We start from the raw sequence: 19,811 nt of genomic DNA on the forward strand, positions 1-19,811 counted from the left end.
ACTCTGATCCTGTATTTGATCGTGCCTATAAACCCCTCTATTTCAGCCCTGATCAGAACAGGCTGTTTCTGTGTCTGTACCTTTAAATATGTAAATGAGCTGTGTCTGACCACGCCCCTCTCTGGAAGGGCTTGGGTGGCTCGAATTTCTCGCTCCATGTCCTATTGTTTACGGTGAGAAGGCAGACTCGGGACAGAACAAACACCTAGCTGTGGGAGTGTCACCCACCTGGGGGAGGGGATACTGCCCTTTGTGATGTCATGAACGGAAAATCTCCAAACTGCCTGTTCGAGCACACATTTTCTGAAAAGTGGAGCAGGCAAAAGACGGAGAGGATGGACTTTACTCATCATTGGGGGGTTTGTAGACAGACTAGAGAAACATGGTGAAGTGGATTTTGCATAATATGTGACCTTTAAACTTTGCATTTGGCTGACCCACTTTAACAATCACCTCTTTGAATTTGACTTCCTCTGCATCTGATACCTCAAAGATGGTCCTGTGTTTGTTTTGTTTCTTCCTGACCGCTGTTCTCTGTCTGACCCTGACCTCCCTGTGGAACACCTTAATCCTCCTCACATCAGGTCTCTGAAGCTCACATAACCTAGAGTGGTGTCGCAGCAGCTGGATGTTTGCAGAGGTGGAAAGACAAGAAGATGAGCAAAAGCCAGGATTTTTTGGTATTAATGTGGTCAACCAGACACTTTTAATTTCAATTTTTTTGTTTTGTTTAACAATGATCGTAGAACCTGATCGCTGTCAAATGATTTAAGTAAGTACACCAAAGAGGCCTGCAGCTCTGCAGAACACAGACCTGCCCTCGATCCAATCCTGCTGCTCAGAAAGAAATCAAATAAAAATAAAAACATACAGCGTCACGCTAGCCAGATGCCACTCTCGCCCTGTGAGTGAGTGCTCAGTGGAGAGAGACAGAGAGAGAGAGAAATAGGAACAGACGACAAGAGTAATCTCAAGATTGCTTGTAAAATTACTTTTAAATGTAGATATTTGTATATAGGTAGATAATGTTTGGTTGATTTAAGGGGAATAGCAATAAGAACTTAAAGATCATTACAATCAGAAGGTCTTCGCTCACTAGCTAGGTCAACAGAGAACCGGTTATACATGCACTAAAAAAAAAAAAAGAGAAAAAGAATAAAAAGACAAATTGAAAATTAAAATCAGAGGAGATTAAATCTGAATTTGTTTGCCCAAACCTCCAACCCAATGTGACGCTAGGTTGATTCTCTTTAAAAAGAAATACATGTTGGATTTCATTGTTTTTTAAATAAAATGGCTAATTGACATTATTGCACATGAGCAAAAAAAAAAAAAAAAGACAGTAATACTATTAGAGCTCTGTTCATGGACCCCCTCCTCCTCCTCTGTGACGGACCCTCCTGAAGCACTTCAAACATTCAGAAACCTGGTGACAACGAGATGTTTCATCAACAGCAACCAAAGAAAGACACAAAAAAAAAAACGGACACGATGGATAAAAACGTGGGCGTGGGGTGAGAGGACAGATCAGACAGCCAGCAGAGATGAGGGTCAAACACTTAACGTTGTGCTATAATGTACAGTAAATGGCTGCATAAGTGCTTTTTCTTTAAGCTCCAAGAGAAAAAAAAAAAAAGTTGTCAAAAAAAGGTATTTATTGTTGAGGCATCGTTAAAAGTTAGCCTGTGCTATCCATTCAGGGGTGACGATGTAAAAAAAAAATCCCAAATAACGGGATCCCAACAGCTCAGGTAGGAAACAGGTCGGAGAGAAATCTTTCAGGACATAAAAAAATAACGATGATGATGTTTTTACCCCCTCGGATTCTGTCGCTGCTACATTAAAACCTGCACCGGATTCTGTGCAACATCTGAAAAAAAGGCTTCGAAGATGATTCCTCCTCCGCGCTCCTCCTGGATCTGTTGGTTTCTCATTTTTCATAATTTTTTTTTTTTTTTTTTTTTTACATGTTCCGCCGCCTCATTATTGGTGTTGATTGGCAGTGTCCAGGTCCAATAACATGGCAGAGTGATTCAGTAAAAAAAAAAAAACACTGGAGGTTATTTTTCTTTTTTTTTTTTTTCAGGGGAGTCACTCTGGAGGAGGCAGACAGTCCCACCAAACGCCGTCTCTGTTGGATGTGTCCCGGGGTCCTGCACGCGCTCAGACCGGCCCATTCACAGACACTTCCTGGGGCGGCGGGGGCATTTCCTGTCTGTGAGCGTGAGAAGAGGACACAGTCACAAATATGCACACACAACCTGAGAGGATGAGCAGCTCAGAGGTCAGATGATCTTTTGAGGTATCTTTAAATGCTTCATGCCTGAAATCTGTGCCACCAAAACGTACGACTTGCAAGTTGCAAACACAAGTTAACAAAGTTACAGTCTTAAAGGCTTTATATGCGATTTTTCACACTTAAATATAATATAAATCAAGTATATCCTCTAAAAAATAACTCAGTCATGACTGTCTACAATGGGTGTAACACCCGAGTCCCACTGTCTGTGATGTTTTCAGAGTTTTCTGAGTCCTATCTTCACTTTGTTTACATCGGCAGGACGGCCGGCTGACTCCTCCCCTCGTGTATAAAAGTTGTTTAATTGAGGGACTAGAGAAAAGAAGAATAACATACTGTACTCACTGCTTAACTGTGTTTCTAGATCACGCTCATTTCAGGTAAATTTACATGCAGTGTGAAGATACGAGCATAATAAAGATCACTAGCATTAGCATGCTAACACAACAATGCAGCGCGAGTTGTTTTGGTTTCATGCTGGTGCTCAAGGGCGACACCTGCTGGATCAAAAAATCACATATAAAGACTTTAAAGTGTCATTTTTGGACAGTAGACAAATAAAACTTTCAGAACTTTGAACTACAGGAGGATAAGCATCAAAACTGCTTTCAAGTCTCCAGAATCAGGCATCAAAGGGTTAAGTCAATATTTAGAACAGTAAAGTGTAAACAGGCAGCACTCACTTCCTGTCGGTCTGTGTAGCTACAGGTGAGCTGTCAGCGGGCGGCTGCTCCAACGCTTTAGGAGGATCTGACAGAGAGAGTTTCTCCAGAGACACCGGACTCTCCTCACTGCAGGACACACACACACACACACTTACTCATTATGGCACAGTGTGTGCAGGTTTAAGTAAACCTCCCCCCTCTCTCTCCCTCCCTGCTGCAGCTCTCTCTTTGTTTTGTAGCTGACCTTTGACCTCACAGCAAAGATAACAGAAAACAACTTCTCCTACAGTCTGTGAGCCTGCATGTTACTGTGTGAATCATCAGAGGACTACACGATGTTACTAATGACTCCTTCAGTAATGGACGCCCTCAAACATCGACTCCTCTTAGATCTGCTCCTAACACCTCCGTCTTCTTCAGGAAACTCTAAACTTGTGAATGTGAGTTTAAAGCTGACGTTCCTGCAGAGGACCAGAGAAGCTCTGCGGACAAAGTTGACTCAAAAAGCCAAAACTGCATGAATGCAGTAATTCCCCAGTCCAGTCCAGTCTATAATTATCTCCATGTGGTCATTATGTTTTTAAATATAGACGTTAAAACGCACTTTGACTTTCTGTGCATGGCTGCAGAGTGGACCGGTCAGCAGAGATTCTGTAAGACACAAACCTTTTGAGGTCAGCTGTCTTGTTACCAGGGGCGACGGGGTTGACGGGGGTTTCGGAGGGGTTAGCTGCAGCGGGAGGAGCGGCAGCGGCCTTTTTATCTTCTCCTCTCTCCTCCTCGCTGTCCGATCCCCCGGAGGAGCTGCTGTCCGAGGCCACGAGAGGAGCCTTCTTCCCATCTCCCGCCGGCCAATCACCAGAGGAGGCACTGACGTCTGCTGACACACACACAAAAATGAATTGTGTTGTTTACAAAGAAGTAGTTATGAAGTGATGTTCAGGGGGTCAAAGGTCAACACTCACCACTCTTCTCGTGGTTTTGTTTGGCTTGTTTTTCAGCGTCGTTGCTGCCCGAGTCCACAGGAGAGCTGCACCTGGGCTCAGCCTCCTTACTGCACGAGATCATGAAGAGAAGAGACAAAAGGCAGATTAACAAGTTGTGTAAAAAGGCAGACTGTTTAGAGTTTGTATCTCATGTCACATTTCAAAGAGTCCGGTCAGCACTGAATTCTCTGAATGGTAGAGCAATACAATGGTTTACAACTGCCTGCCTGCCTGCCTTGTTATTTGCATTTTTACAATTTTGTAAAAATTTTGTTGATCTCTGTTCTGTTGTTGTTTTTCTGTATTTGTCTGTCACAGCACTTTGTAAACATTTGTTTTTAAAGGTGCTATATAAATAAGGCTATTATTATTATTATTATAATTCGGACAGGGCAAATAGCCAATCACAGTTTAGGATTTTTGGGGATGTCACCTGGGCTGGACAATCAGATCTCCAGGAGGGACCATGCCACCCAACTCTACATCTACACGCCCCTGTATCCACGGAAACAGGATTTGGTTCCAAAACCTCTTAAAGATGTACACGGTTTAAATTTTGGATTTGATGTTGATGAAGGATCATCTGATGTCCACCCAGTGAAATGATTCCCTGCAGCTACAGGACTTTCATGTTTCCACTGAGACCCGGTCACAGAATTATTTTACCATAGAAAAAGGATCCATCACATCTGCCGTCTATAAGAAAACATTTAACTGTTCTTAATCCTCTTTGGAGTTTTATGAAGTTCCCGTCTCACCCAGAGAAAGGCTGGAACTCGGTGAAGTTGGCCCAGCTGGTTCCCTGCGTCCCCGCTCCGCTCCCCACCGAGCTCTCCCACCCTGCTGGGGTCTGGGACGCTGCAGTCCCTCTAGAGTCCCTGAAGTTTGCTGTCCAGCCGGGACCTGACAACAAGACGAGACTCTTTCAGACCAGGACAGGAGTCTCAGGGTTAGCATGACATTAAGCTGCTTTCTGTGAGCAGCTGCTCTCCTCTCCTTCACCTGAATCTGACGGGTTCTGCTCAGAGTCCTCGTCCTCATCAGATCCAGATCCGTGGTCCCGCTCCCTGCCTCCGTTCTCCAAGCTGCCTCTGGAGCTCCCCTCTGAGGTCTGTGTGACACCGAACCTGGAGGAAATCAAAGGGTTAACATAGAGAAGAAGGAAAATGCACGGCGTGTTCAAACGTGCAGAACGCCATCACCGGGTTCACCTTGTTCTGGATTTAACTTGTGTTGCATAGTTCATCTCCTTCTCCTCCCAAATGTCCTCTTCTTCTTCAGCATCATCAAACTGGCGTATTCTTTCTTTACAGCACGCTTCAAAAGCCGCCGCGTTGGCCTGGAAACAAACACACCTTCATTTATTCTGCAGAAAAGCACTTAAGACAGACTTTAAACAAACTTTCAGATACTTTAATGTGTTATAAAACCATGTCCAGTATTTTAATGATCAACATCATTAAAGTCCAGAATGCAGACTACTGACTTAAAGATCTTTAGGTATTAAAGTTTAGTTTATGTCTTCAAACAGAACGAGAACAGAGGAGCTCCCGTTTGAAGGATTTTGAAGCCAACATGCCCTCAGAAGAACCTTTTCCTTTCCTTTTTTTGAATCCAGCACCCACTGAGGGATGTGCAAGTCTTTTTTGGATTTTTCACTGTTTGAATTGCACAAATATGTTGGCAACATATATGTGCAATTTATCCCATTTGCAGGACTGAAAATGTGCAGACTGAAGACATTCAAAACAAAAAACTATCAAACATTGTGTCAGCACTTCTATAGTTGTTGCCATGGTATCCAAACAGGTATACATATCATTTGATTTTTTGCATCTTGTCAAAGTTCAAACTTAAACTAAGTTGATGTAATTATGGTTTGTTAATTGTACGGCAGTTCGAGTCTCTTGTTTTTTATTACAATGAAAACAAAACTCATGAGGGACAGTTTTTGTCGGGTTGTTAACGGTAAAGTTTGAAATCAGAGGCAGTTTGAGTTTGTTATTAAGACGTTCAATCAACAGAAGGACACGAACACTTACACTATTATCATCAGCATCTAGATTGAAGTTTATTTCTGCAATTCTGTCGAATGTGGCGCTGAGGAAAGAGAAAAGATATGTCGTTAGCCAACATGGTGCCAGACGTCGTTCTGGGACAACAGAGAAGAAATGAACACATCTACTCGACGATCAGAATCAAACAAATCAAGAATGAAAATGTCCCGACGTGTTGGTTCAAGACGTGTGAAGATCCTTACTTGATGTTTTCATCGTGTTCGCTGAACTCCTCGTCGTTGAATCCAAACTGATCCACGAAGTTGGCGGTCATCTGTTGGATCTGATAGTCCGAGAAGGCCTGAAGGAAATACACAAGAGCAGGTTCAAGGTGGATTCATAGTTAACTGAAGAGTTTAAACAGTTGAACCTTTTCAACAGCAGTGAGGAGTTGATTCACATTCAGTCAGGTGAACTTTGACCTTTAGCTGCATCCTTGTACTCAGAACAACGTGAGGCTTCTAACAGGTCTCAAAATGAATCCTCAGTTTTTGATCCTTCACGTTTTTCACAGCAGACACATTCTTGGTTTGACAGACATCGACAAAATCTTTGATGGAATTATTTGATTTTGATAAAAGTTCATCTGGAAGGTAAAACATGAGACTTTTGAAGGCTGATAATAAAGTTTGGTGACGTTGTTTACTAAGAGAAAAGGAACAAATAGTTGAAGTTTCTTTATCGCACAGTGAAAGAAATCTAAACTCGCTACATCCCTGATTAGGAGAATAGCAGATATCTGTTTCTATGATGGTGTTTATCTTTACCTGTTGGAGAGACAGGTCGTTGGGGAAGGGGCTCTCCATGTCGTCGTCTTCACTGGACGAGTGCATGTTGTGTGTGCTCACCTGCAGGACACAGTGTGGACGATCAGTGAACTTTCTACAGAACATTACAGATGACCTGTGGTATTAGAAGCTGTGATATGAAACTCAGCTGATCAGAGAGAGAGAGAGAGAGAGAGCAGGTTAACTCTAGTCCTCCTGTATCTGTCTGAAGCTCTATTCACACGGGTTTATTATCAACTCTGGAACCTTCCTTCACAATGCACCACAGACCAAAAAACCACAGACATCCTCCACAACTGTCGCAAATAATGAGGTAATACCAGACATGAGAGTAAGTCACACATGTTCAAGTCACAAGCAAGTCTCAAGTCTCAACCTTCAAGTCTCAAGTCACTGCGGTGAGAATCAAGTCAAGTCATTGCTCAGGTCAAGCAAGTCATACAAAATTCCCAGTTTTCACATGACGTCAGTTAAGACAGCGGTCATCTTTTAAGTTGTTTTTCTTAATATTAGTTTAATTATGTGGTACACCTGATACCCTTCTGTTTCTTCTATGACAATTTCAGAGATTATAATAATACTAACAATTTATTCAGCATTTTTCCTGTCATTACAACTAATGTTGTCAGGAGGTGTGACACAGGAATTCAAAGCAGTAAAAAGGTGAAAAGTGAACAAACTGTTTTCTCATTATGATGTGAATATCTATTGTACCTTATTAGTTTATTTGTACATTTGTAGCATTATTTATCTGACTTTAAATCGGATGACAAAGCCTCTAAAACATCACCAATAGAATGCAATAATCCTAAATGATTGTAAATACAAAACACACGTAGTAGTACGGTGGTTCTTGGTAATTAAAGCAACACTTCTGACTTTTCTTACTTAGTTTTTTTATTTATTGAACAAATATGCAGAGACGCTGGTTAACTGCTGCTCTGAAACTGTTCTGCTCTGCCCGCTCCTTTCCTGACTGACTGTCTGCTCTGAGCACAGCGAGCTAAAACTGGGAGAGAAGAGGAGGACGTTAGAAGAAAAAATTAAATCATGCAGAAGGATCCTGAGTTCTGCTGAACAACGTCTCACCAGCTCCACTGTGTTTCTCCTGTTAGTCTCTCTCAGGGTCTCGTCCACGAAGCTCTCCCAGCGACCTCTGCAGTCCTCAGGAAGCTCTGCCAAATCAGGGGCTTTGATTTTTACTTACAATTTGATTCGATTTAAAGGAACTACTTTTTCTGCATCAGACTTTTCTGCAGTGGATACTTACCTTTTATGAGGTCAGTTATCTGGGCCTGTACTGGTCCTTTCTCCAGGTTCTGAACCACCATGTTGGAGATTCTGGTCAGATGACCCATGTTTCCTCTCCTGGTGCCGCCCTCGGCCCTGAGAGTGAAGGAGACACACTTCAGTTAACGTCCCAATGGAAAAGAAACATCAACATCAACATGAAACTGGTAACTAATTACTAACGCACACCAGTTTCTGAGGTGTGGGCGGGGATTCCACAGGTACATTTTGAAGAAGAGTCTTTTCAGAAAACAATTATGATCTTAAAAATTATTTCATGTTACTTCCAAACTAAAAAAAAAAAAAGAAGATATAACACAAACATGCAGGAAGAAAAAAATGTAAAAAAGCAGTGTTGAAAACTTCTGTACAGCTGAAAGTTAAATGTTCAGCCTTTGTGCACACAAAGGCGTGATATAAAAGTCAGGGTTTTAAAATTTAAAATTCAGCTGTTTGTGTTCAACCATGCAGCCCATCCAGAACATTTTCAGGAGTTTTGTGCACGTGTGAAAACACCATTTCTGTGTTCATGCTAATGAATTGAAGCAGTATGCCAGTTTCTTACTGTATTTTATCATTCTCCTCCCAGGCATCAAGGATCCTCTGTACCAGATGACACTTCTGGAAGAGCTGTGGGTTAAAAAGAAACAAAGAATGAAGTCACATGTACAAAAGAAATGTTAAAGTGGGGGGATCAAAACCAAGTTCAGGGTTGACACCTACATGTACCACGAGGGCGTTGTGGACGGAGGTCTGTGGGTCACTGGTCCGGCCTGTCTCCACTGCCTCCCCCGGCGCCTCAGGGTTGGATGCTGCGGGCGTCCCGTCGTGGTTCTGGAGGCCTGGGCTTGGCCGCTCATCTGAGGAAGGATGGTTCAGGATGGCCGCCACACAGAGCTCCACTTGGAAGTGCAAAAAGTTATTCCAGGAGTATTTGAAGAACAGATCCTGTTCAGAGAGCGAGAGAGAGAGAGCTTTGAGAACGACATACTGAACTAAGTGGACATGCCCTGGGACACTCTGCAGCAAACGTCAGATTTTGAGGATATTTTTGTGATTATTTAGAGAAATTGGAAGTTTGTCTGTAACATTATGACCAATAATGACTTCCCATTTGTCACCATGCTGTTTAACCAGGGCAGCAAGGGAGATCTGCTGAACTACAAACAATCTGATGCTCTGATATGAACCTGCTCCAAACGATCCACACAGTCAGTGCACTTTGATCAGGTGGCGTGATGCAGTAATCAGTGCTTCCTGATCTCATGACCAACCTCGTGCAAACAAAACCTGCCTTCAAACAAAAAACACAAGCAGGAGCTGCAGGTTTCAAAATGACCAGGAAGTGAAGAGCGGCGGTTCTGCTCACCAGTAGTAGGTCCATGGTGGCGAGATTGCAGAGCTCCTGGCAGATACTGGGGGCACTGGTCTGCAGCAGGGCGGCCACCAGCCGGGCCACGTGAAGGCGGGCGTTCCCCAGTGGCTGCTCTAGAACGCCAACGGTCGTCAATATTGCACTTTTCTGTATCAGGAGTGAGAACCACCAGTTAATGTTGTTTTGAGAGCAAAGAAGAGTTCTGATTTTATAACGTCACTGCAGACTCAAGAAGAAGAAACAAGAAGTCGGCTGTTTATAGTGACTAAAGAAATATGAACTTAAATCACTTTTACAAAATGAATCAAACATTTAGGGTGTTAGCACATGTTTGTAATTTATCTGGCTTCATGATACTGCTCTGTGTCTTTACCTTGGGGGGATCCAGAAGAAGCTGCTGGAAGTCCTTTAAATGGGGCTCAATGGCATTTAAAATACTGCTGTTGACAGTGTAAGACCTTTCATAACCCTGAGAATACAGATCCATCAGCCCTTCCAACCTGGGAGACCACAAAAGGAGAGAGTCACGCGATTTGAAATATATTGGAAACACTAACTCTACCTTTCCTAAAATATGGTTCATCTATGTTCCAGAGAGCCGTAATATGATTTATTAGTCCAAAAAAAAAAAAAACCCAGGCTAGCCAAAATTAAGTAATCTCCCAAAGTGTGCATTTAAAAAACATCCTTGACTCACCCAGACCTCCTGGTCTCCAGTAAGGTAAGTAGCACTTGAGTTCCGTTAACGATGGAGGCCTCATTTCTCTCCCCCTCAAACATGTTCTTGAGGAGCCCCGCTACACTTTCCTGCCTGAAGACAAAAGGTTTGTGTAGAGGACATGAGAACATACATTTTTTTTTAAAAACACATTAATGGGGCGCCTGATGGTTAGAGCTTGCGTCCCATGTACAGTGGCTTAAATCCTTGATAGCGGGCGGCCCAGGTTTGAATCCGACCTGTGGCTCCTTTCCCGCATGTCATTCCCCACTCTCTCTCTCTCACAGATTTCTGTCTCTATCCACTGTCCTGTTTCTAAATCAAGTCATAAAAAGCCAAACACATTCATGTCTTTAACCCCTCTACAAGTTGTTCCACTATACAACAATGGGTGAAATTGTTATGTGCACCCAGGAAGCATTATCAAAAGACTCACCCTCAAACCTGCACAAATATCAAAGCGGCTGTCAAACAGGCTCAGCCAGAAAATGTAAGTGCACACGTCAAGCCAAGGGGCTCAAGAAGAACTCTTTAATCCAAATTGGGAAATTTGCCATTCATGTACAAGAGCGTCACATTAGGAGTGTTTCAGTTTGTTTATCCTGTGTGGACATGTAAGAACACACATCGTAGAGCGACTTATCAAAGTGTTTAGTTCAGAGACATGAGAAACAGGAAGAGTCCACCAACTAAAGACTCCATCTAAAAAGCCTATCATTTTTTAATGTGGTGTCTGATTTGCTGCACAAGGCTGCAACTAGTAAATCATTGTTTTCAAAATCTATAATGAAGTCACTAAAAAGCAAATAAAAAAAGAAAATGCTCATCACAGTGACATCTACAAATACCTCCAAAAAGACTTTTCATTTACGTCTCTTTGTTCAAAAAGGTAGAGAAGGCAAATGTTTAAACTTTTAAGGCACAGATGGCTGAGTGGTTACTGCGCCCGCCCAATGTACAGAGGACGTAGTCCTCGAAGCTTGCTGCCCCGGGTTCAAATCCGACCTCTGGCTCCTCTCCCGCATGTCATTTTGTGATTCTAATACACTGTGCTATCTCTCCAATAACTACAGAGACATGAAGCCATGTGTTGTTGAACCACTCATTCAAAAAAAAAAAAAAAGGCGCAAACTTACGACTCTAATACAGCCAATAGTGGGTCGCCCTCCATATTCTCCTGCATCTGATTGGCCTGGTCTCGACTAAGGCGGATGATGTCACAAAGTGTTTGGGATGCATTTGATTGTCTCTGGAATGAAAAGGATTGAATCAGGAAATTGTACGAAATAAAACCAAACGACTCTCCTGAGTTATGTCGATGCATGAACATGACTGTGGTTTGACTCTCACCTCCTCATCTTTGCCTGTATGGATGAGCTCTGTGAGTCTTTGTACCAACTTCTCCTCATTCAGCCACTTGTAACAAAAAAAAAAGAACAGTAAGGTCATTAGACACTTTCAGAGTAGGTGTTCACTCTACTACAAAAAGTTATATTTAGAGCGCTTACATGGAGGACCTCCTGCCTCAAGGGGGCAGGCTCAACACAACTGATGAGGCGCAGCAGCAGGTCCATCATGGCGGAGGCGTCAATATGTTTCAGCACCAGGCCGATGAATCCCTCCTTTTTCTTTAGAAAGGTAATCACCTGGGAAACAAAATAAAGAGCTCAATACTTTCTTTAAAAGGCAGATGGAAATATTTCTACTTTTACATACTTTAATGCTAATTTTTTCTCGGTGTACCTGCTCAGTTTTCCTGGCGATGAGATTGCCGATGGTTTTGCTGAAGAAGCTAGCCAGTAGCGGATTGAGTGGTGGGTCCTGCTCCAGGAAGTGATAAAGCATCTCAAGGAGGGAATCATCTGCGCCGAGTTTATCGTTTATTAGCGACACGTCTGATGTGAGGAGCTCACACGCAATGTTTGGAAACCTTTGGAAAAAAACACAGAAGTAAGAGAAAGGTGATGAGAAGGAGCCCGTGTTTGACAAAGTGATATAAAGGGTGGAAATATCTGAAATGTTTCCTAATGATTTGAAGAGGTTTGAGATGTCAAAAAATAATAAATTTGCCCATTTTGATGTCTAGGTAGCTCATACTGGTGACAGGATTTCTGAAAAGGATGCTAACTACCTGAAATCTGAATCAGCTGCTGATTGCGTGTTCTTTTCTCTCCTACAAATCAATAAAGATTCACTACTAGCAAGCCACACATCAGCTGAATTCAAGTGGTTTACTTCCCTGGTCTGAACCCCCAAAAATCCACATTGTTCATATAGTGGTCGAAGTAATCTGGATCAAAGGTTAAGAAAATGCATCAAGATGCAAATATGTGAAAAATCTGACTTCATGCCGTTAGGTCTGCCACAAAGACAGCAATCAAACGTTTTAAAAATGCAGACTAGATGAGTGGAGTTTGGATAGAGCATTTGTGTTTCTACACTGATGATCTTTTTTGCACATTTTTGAAGTTTTCATATTTGAATGATGCGACTGACTTTGCAACTTCATGATGACTTTGGAGTTATCATCCTGTCGGAAAAAATTAAGCTTTGCCCGTGATCTGAACACACCTTTTGGATTTATCTGACAACTTTCTTATCATCTATTTTCTTGACTTTCATGATGCTCAACTTCATGTGTTCAAAACTGAATTTTTCTCATCCTAACTCCATCACTAGTCCACTCCATCTTGTAGCACTCACTTAAAGCGACTCCTCTCCTCCAGGTCGGCCGGCGGCTCTGTGGTGATGAGGCTGACCAGCTCCTGCATGCAGTGGTCCTGGGAGAGGAAGAGGAGCAGCCGACGGTTCTGGGCCTTACACTCCTGCAGGACGTCATCCTCCTCCATCAGCTCCCTCAGCGTCACGTCCTCCCTGTCCAGCAGCTGGTCGATGTGGGAGGTGGTGTGCAGGTCGAACTTCCAAAACATGGTGGCCGCTGGGACGGGGGACACAGCCCTGGAGCGGGAGGGGGGACAGCAGAATTAAGGAGGTGGTAGGGTATAGGAAGCACACACAGAGGTGGAGGAGGAGGATGAGAAGGGGAGAAAACAAGAAAGGGGTGGATATGGAAGGAAAGAAGGGAGAGAAATCAATTTAAAGAAAAGATGGAAACTACAATATTTAACAACTTAAAGCTGGATCAACAAATTAAGAGGGGGGGGGGGGGTATTCCATTTCAGACTGTAATAATGTAAACCATTTGGGCCATGTATTACATTTGATGAAAACAAGCCCTTATTTAGATCCACATCAGGAGGGAGGATTTCAGGGACAGGCCTCCGGAAATTCTCTAGATATTTTCAGGAGGGCATTTGTGAACATGGCTTCTGAATGACCACTACAGGACCAGGACTGATGGAGGCCAGTTTAATAAACAGGAAGTACAGTATTGAGGTGATTTACTGAGGCTGCGACTGGCAGATTCTGACTGCAGGGACAATGTGTCTGACTTTCAGCCTACTCTCTATTCTGTCATGATCGGGACTGAAAATGCTCTATGTTGTGTCCTAATGAGGAGACGTTTTTGGCCACTAATCCAGCCTTAACAGCTGGGTGATCGTGGTCCAGGTACATGTAACAATAGACAGCACATGCTGTACAGAAAGACAGAAGTGCTCACACATACCAGTGGATGAAATGTGGATATCTTTAATCAGACCTCCCCCACGGGCAGGCAGGCATTTGTGTTTGTGCAGACGACAGAGAGTGTGGTGAGGCCTGGCATTTATCAGCATGGGTCTCCTCTTAAAACGCAGGCCTCTTTAGGAGATGAGACGCAGAGGGGCTCACCATAACCTGCAAACGACACGAGAAACACCAGAGATCGATCAACTTCGACAAGAAATATGATTATTTCAACACTACAGTCGAACATGATTTTACCTCTGCAGAATATATGACTTCTTATTGTTGACTTTTGTTGTCCTTAAGGTGGGTTATATAGATTTTCACAAGTGCTACAGTAAATTCAATCATTCCTATTTTCTCTTTATAAATAAACTAAAAGTCCAGAGTCGATCCAGTGTCTTCAAACAAATGTATACTGGCAGGAATGTAACCTCGTGCATGATGACAAGGCTTCACCTGTTGTCAGCAACTATGGTACCATGTTGTTAATGTATAACTCAATGCAAATACAGTGCCTTCGTTCCAGTAAGACTCCACATTGCAAACACATTAAAAACAAATCTGTTGGTACACTGTTCTCATACTCCATGTTAGTCATGACATTTGTTGCCTTGGCGCCTTTTTCTATATGACAGCTAATGCTAGTGATGTAAGAGAGGACTGTGGTGTGGTCTGTAATCTTTAATGGTCACATACACATAGTGTAGGTTTCTCCCCAGTGAAGTCAGGACAGCAGAGTCCCTCCCCTTCATCCATCTCAGTCTACAAACCCAACGTTTAATACCTCATCTGGAGAGAAACCCTCGCTTACAATTATGTCTCATTTGTTTTAAGAAATAAAAAAGCTCACACCAGACGATCACAGGACAGATTTTAGGGACAAGTGTAGTTATTGATTTTATAGGGGGAGGGGGGATCAAGTGTCACTGTCAAACCTCACGTTAATATAGAGATAAGCTTGAAGGCCCTGACACACCAAGGAGATCGTCGGCCTTCGGTCCTAGTTGGACCAATGGTGAGCGGTCGTCGTCCCTAGTTTTTGCAGTGTGTCCGGCTCCATCTCTACCTGTTTGCCTTTTTTTTTTTTTTTGCGGTTGGTGAGAGGGATCTCTCTGATTGGCTGTTTGGAGGTTTCATTTCTCTCCAGCTCTCCTCTCATGTTCAGGAAATCCCCTTGAGCATGTCGCTGTAGTATCCATGCTTTCACCCGTTAGTGCGCGTTCTCCTTATTTGTCTCCTCCGCCTCTTCTTTTCTTATTCCACTAAAAGACCAAGAACTAACAACGCCATTTTCACCTTTTTATCAGACATTATTCTCCATTAGTAGTCTACCTTTAATACGAGTGGTGAGCGACAGCGGTGTGACAATGGTCTTCTCGTATCAGAACAACGGACTACCGCCCCCTGCTGGCATGGAGAGTTATTTCCTCTCACACATGCGCATAGCGTACGTGGTGGTTGGCTGTCGGCTGTAGTCTTTGTTGTGTGTTCTAGTGCAACTTTTTGGCCATGACATAAGGCATCGTGAGGTGGCCTTCATCACCAATAGTTCTTTGCCGTCTGCTTGGTGTGTCAGGTCCTTAACACGTCAGGCCATGGAAGAGTCAATAAAAGATTTAGAGTAGTTACCAGGCAAGTTTAATGTAAAGAAGAAATACACACTGAAAGCAAATTACATCTATACTTTGAAAAAATTATGAAGAAGTGTTAGTCAACATCTCCCTCTCTTGTCTTATCGGCATAGTGTGAGAGTTTTTTAAATGCCCACTATCAGAGGGTGGTAAATAAAGAATGCATCCTAAATGATTAAGTATCTGACGCTTAAGTGACTACCCAAGAATGCTACGTTTGTTTTACCTCGTGTGGTTACTGTGGCGGCTAATCCACACGACCTAACACACCCGCAGTGACAAAACACATTTACATCTCCCGGCTTTGTCGGTGCTAACGTGTCTCTTAGCAACATGCTATCAACTGTTGATGGTGGAAGTAAAACTGAAGGAGGAAATTAAAGTGCTTCCTCCTTTTCTCTCGTTTTTTTTTTCCTTCCTGTGGAGGAGCCCTTTCGTTCCCTGCACATGCAGCAAGCAGCAGCAAGCAGCAGCGTCGTCCATCTGGCATACATTTACAGAGTACACAAGTGCAATAATAACCCCGCTGAACGCTCCCTGTGGACACAGAGCAGGAAAGCAAATGCTTGACTTTACATCCAAAATAGAACCTACCAGAGGCGACCTCAACAAAAACAAGTCTACTGGCTCACAGACCATGAAAAGAGGAACAATAGCACACGTAAAGGGCATACATACACGTTGGTGCTGTGAGCCAACAATGGTCTGTAATTAAGTAAGTTCAGGAAGCAACAAGGAAACCCCAACTTACACTTTTACATGAGCTGCCTCTTAATAAAAGAATGTGCAGATGCAACTGGTGGCCACAACATGAAAACTCATAACATTGATCTTAATAGTTAGTACAATAGGTGCTACCAAGTACACTTCAGAGAACAGAGCGATGTGCAGTTTCACTCAACCTGTTGCTGCTTACGTTGACTTTCATGCACTGATAAGTTAAGCAGATCAGCTGACACTAATGTTTAGTTCACAGTTGTTAGTTTTTCTTTTGAAGACAGTGTTTAAATGTTACTAAAAATGCCTGAGAAAACATGTAGCTGCTGTTCTGAATTTAAAGTTTATCTGAATGACGGTTTTTTATGAGCAGTATTTTGGCTCGTGTCAGCACAGGTGTAAAAATAGACTTTGCACGCCCACACACAGGTACTCATAAACCTCATATGTTCACATTTTCTGCTTTTCATTTGATTGTCACTGTAACTAAATGTTGGTTATAAATTACGAGTTTAAATGTATGTAAATGATGCATTGTTTTTTTAGTTTAGTGATACTTCAAGATTATTTAAGGGGAGGCTTCAAATAAGCTCGTTGAGTTTTCTTCCCCTTCCTGCACTGCATGTTGTCTCTTTGTTATTTGTCTAAATTACGGCTTGAGCGATATGGGATTTTTGGGGCCGATATCGATATTGGGAAAGTAACGCACGTAGCGCATGTACGTGTGTCGAGGGCTGCACAATAAATAGAAATGCTATCATTAAGGCATTATAAGCATTCACAATAAACAAAGCGCAAACGTATGACATTAATAGCAGTAAATAAAACGTTTTTTATAAAAGCAAGCACAGCGTTCTCACCCAGCATGTGGTCATTTCATATGTTGAGTGCCGTCCTGCGTATAATGTCCACGCTTTATCATCATTCTGATTCAATCAGATTAAATTTAAGCTAGCTATCAGCTAACCTCTGATTCATTTGTGCCAATTTAGTGGTTTTGGAGTCAAGACAAGTATGTTGCAATCATAAACTGTAAATATTAATGTTTGACGCCTGATTGAGGTCAGCCATCTGTTCCTGCAGGGGGCGCTGGAGGCTCATCAGCAGCAGCCACCATGTTGGAAATCCTGTCTCAGTCTAACTTTCTGTCAACCTAACGACAGGCTGAGAGCTGGAGCTGAGGGGGGTTTAAAGCCTCCTGATGAACCATTACATCGCAGCCCACCTGTCAATCATGTCAGCTACGGGCCTAACTATGGATAACAGGTATCAAGTATCAAGTATTTAAGCCTACATAAACTCACTGCATCTATTTGGATTTTAACTTCCTGTATTTTTTAGATATCGCAGAAAGAAAAGGTAACGCGATGTTACTTATTCTAATCCCGTTCAGCCTGAGTTGTTATTATTTAGTACGATATGTGCAACAGTAACTCAGATAACAGACAGATGTACAGTTTCACTCAGCCTGTTGCTGCTTACTTTGACTTTAATGCAGTGTAGTTGCAACATAAGTTGAACAGGTTTGTCACTAATGTTGGTACACTGTTATTAGTTGTTTTTTTTTTTTTGAAGATAAGGTATTTAAACGTGCTTGTGCTTTGTAATACGCCTTCCCACAAAATGTGAAATAAATCCATCCAGTTCTTTGTTTGTGGTCTCCATAAGTCTTACAACAGAGGAAAATGCTCTGTTTCAAATGTGCTCTCCTTGTGATGTCACAATGGGATTCTGGTAAAAAAATATATATATATTACCCTCCCCTCCCCTGATATCTCCACCAATGGACTCCACCTCCAGCATAGAGCAAAACTTTTGAGCAGGTCGGCCATTTGTATTCTCTCTACAGAGGAGTGATGTCTTCTGGGAAAACTCAGGGGAGGGGGTCATTACATTTAAAGAGACACACACACCAAAACGGAGCGTTCTGAGAGAGCTGGTTTATACAGGGTCACAAACCTCCTGGGAGGGGAGGTTGTTGTTTTTTTTTCTTCACATTTTGTGGGTCAGTAGACACTCAGGTTACCCAAATATATGTTCAAAAACACTGTACAAGTGGATTTTTCATAATATGTCCCCTTTAAGAAATGTAAACTGAGCTGCAGCAGCCTTGGCATGGACTGCACATCAACTGACTTGAGGTTGGAGCTCAGATTTCTGTTTACTTCAAGTCCAGTGGAGGCTCCACAACCACATAATACAGGATTCAAAAAAACATAAAACATTTACTCCAAAGTTGATCCTGTCATTTCATCCCCATGAGGCCTTACTGAACACATTTAGACACTTTTAGAAGCTGATTTCAGATAAACTCTGGCTGTACTGAAAAAACACTTCTTGGGTCTACGAGCTCTTTGGTTACAGGTTAAAAAAAAATATTATAAAAAACGAAATATATAGCAACTCTTATGAGAGAAATGTTAGTTTGAACAGGAGCTACAACCAAGTAAAAGTCAAGTTAACACCTTCAACTGGTCTAAACACAAACCTCTGGGTGAAGTTATCAAACATTAGCTCCTAAATGAATGTAAGTGGGTGAGTTTAGGACACTAAGTTGTCAAGTTATCAAACATTAGCTCCTAAATGAATGTAAGTGGGTGAGTTTAGGACACTAAGTTGTCAAGTTAAGAAACATTTGACTACCGTGTACGTTAGTTCCTCCTTCGCTCTGATTAGCAGAGAAGCTAATTAGCTCCTTACAGTCACCTGGGCTAAGTTAGCGAACTTAAAAAAAGCTGTAAACTTGGTTAAACTTTGTCGACGCAGCTAAAGGAGTTGATGTTAGTTGGCGGCTCAAACTCACTTTTTAAATCTAAAACTTACCTTTGATTGCGAAGCTGCTACTCCTTCCGTCTGTGTCAGATTGTTGGTGGAGTTTTTTCTCCAAGGCAGCCTGCTAGCTTCTACGGCTAACTATCAGCTAGCCGTGTGTGCTAACATGAATTAGCCTGTTTGGATTTGTTTTGAAGAAGGGTCAGTCTGCGACAGCTCGGGCTAACAGTGAGCTAGCTCAACTTAGCTAACGTTACTGAAATCTTGGCTTTAAAGTCAATCAAATAAACAAGTTACCCGGCGTTAACGGCCACTTGACATGATGGCAACAGCTGCTGTTTCAAATAAGAGTGTACGGTTCGTACTCACGGACAGAATAATTCAAACCCGAGGCTAAGTTTAGCAAGCAAAGCAGGAAAAACTCAGTCATATTTTTCGAATCAAAATGGCGACATGGCACGGGAGCGCGCAGGAGAGCCACACGGGAGCGCGCACCGAGCTCAGTAAAGCTGAATGATACGACACTGTTTTCTTTAACAATTCAACCAAAGTCATCGTGAATTCTAAGAGTTTTAATATTTGATGTCTTAAATATACATATTATCATTTTACTACAGAAACAAATGAAATGTGATGATGATATTAACAGGCTATACTGAATAGAATAGAATAGATGTTTATTGCCATTTGCACAGGTACAGGACAGTACAGGTACATTGGAATTCTTGTGCGTTTCTCCCTGAGTCAGCTTCTACCAAAAAAAGTTAAAATTATATATGAAATAGAATAGCATTATAAGAAAAAAAGAGTAGAAAAGTACAAAAAAAAGTAAAAGTAAAAATAAATAAGTTGTAGTAACAGCTAAGTAAATTAAAATAAACTG

At 42.2% G+C, this 19,811-nt stretch overlaps 1 protein-coding gene across 3 annotated transcripts; it reads right to left on the reverse strand.

Moving 5' to 3' along the window:
* Positions 1-976: 976 nt before the first annotated feature.
* Positions 977-19,391, reverse strand: ppp6r2a (protein phosphatase 6, regulatory subunit 2a). 3 transcript variants are annotated; one of them, XM_061030437.1, is made up of 24 exons: positions 18,980-19,391; positions 13,807-13,976; positions 12,882-13,136; positions 11,922-12,108; positions 11,687-11,824; positions 11,529-11,594; positions 11,315-11,427; positions 10,158-10,271; positions 9,834-9,960; positions 9,455-9,607; positions 8,809-9,033; positions 8,651-8,715; positions 8,066-8,181; positions 7,885-7,970; positions 6,775-6,855; positions 6,211-6,308; positions 5,993-6,050; positions 5,162-5,289; positions 4,953-5,077; positions 4,709-4,853; positions 3,930-4,018; positions 3,631-3,841; positions 2,983-3,090; positions 977-2,215 (listed from the first exon to the last, which is right to left on the reverse strand). In XM_061030437.1, the coding sequence occupies exons 3-24, from the start codon at positions 13,106-13,108 to the stop codon at positions 2,164-2,166; spliced, it is 2,712 nt and encodes a 903-aa protein (XP_060886420.1). In that variant the 5' UTR covers positions 13,109-13,136; positions 13,807-13,976; positions 18,980-19,391; the 3' UTR covers positions 977-2,163. The 3 variants fall into 3 exon arrangements, with proteins under 3 accessions (XP_060886420.1, XP_060886419.1, XP_060886421.1); XM_061030436.1 differs by having other exon boundaries at positions 7,885-7,985; XM_061030438.1 differs by lacking the exons at positions 977-2,215; positions 2,983-3,090; positions 3,631-3,841 and having other exon boundaries at positions 3,877-4,018; positions 7,885-7,985.
* Between the last annotated feature and the right edge of the window lie 420 nt (positions 19,392-19,811).

Source organism: Labrus mixtus, chromosome 22 (assembly GCF_963584025.1).
Source record: "Labrus mixtus chromosome 22, fLabMix1.1, whole genome shotgun sequence".
Taxonomy (NCBI): Eukaryota; Metazoa; Chordata; class Actinopteri; order Labriformes; family Labridae; genus Labrus; species Labrus mixtus.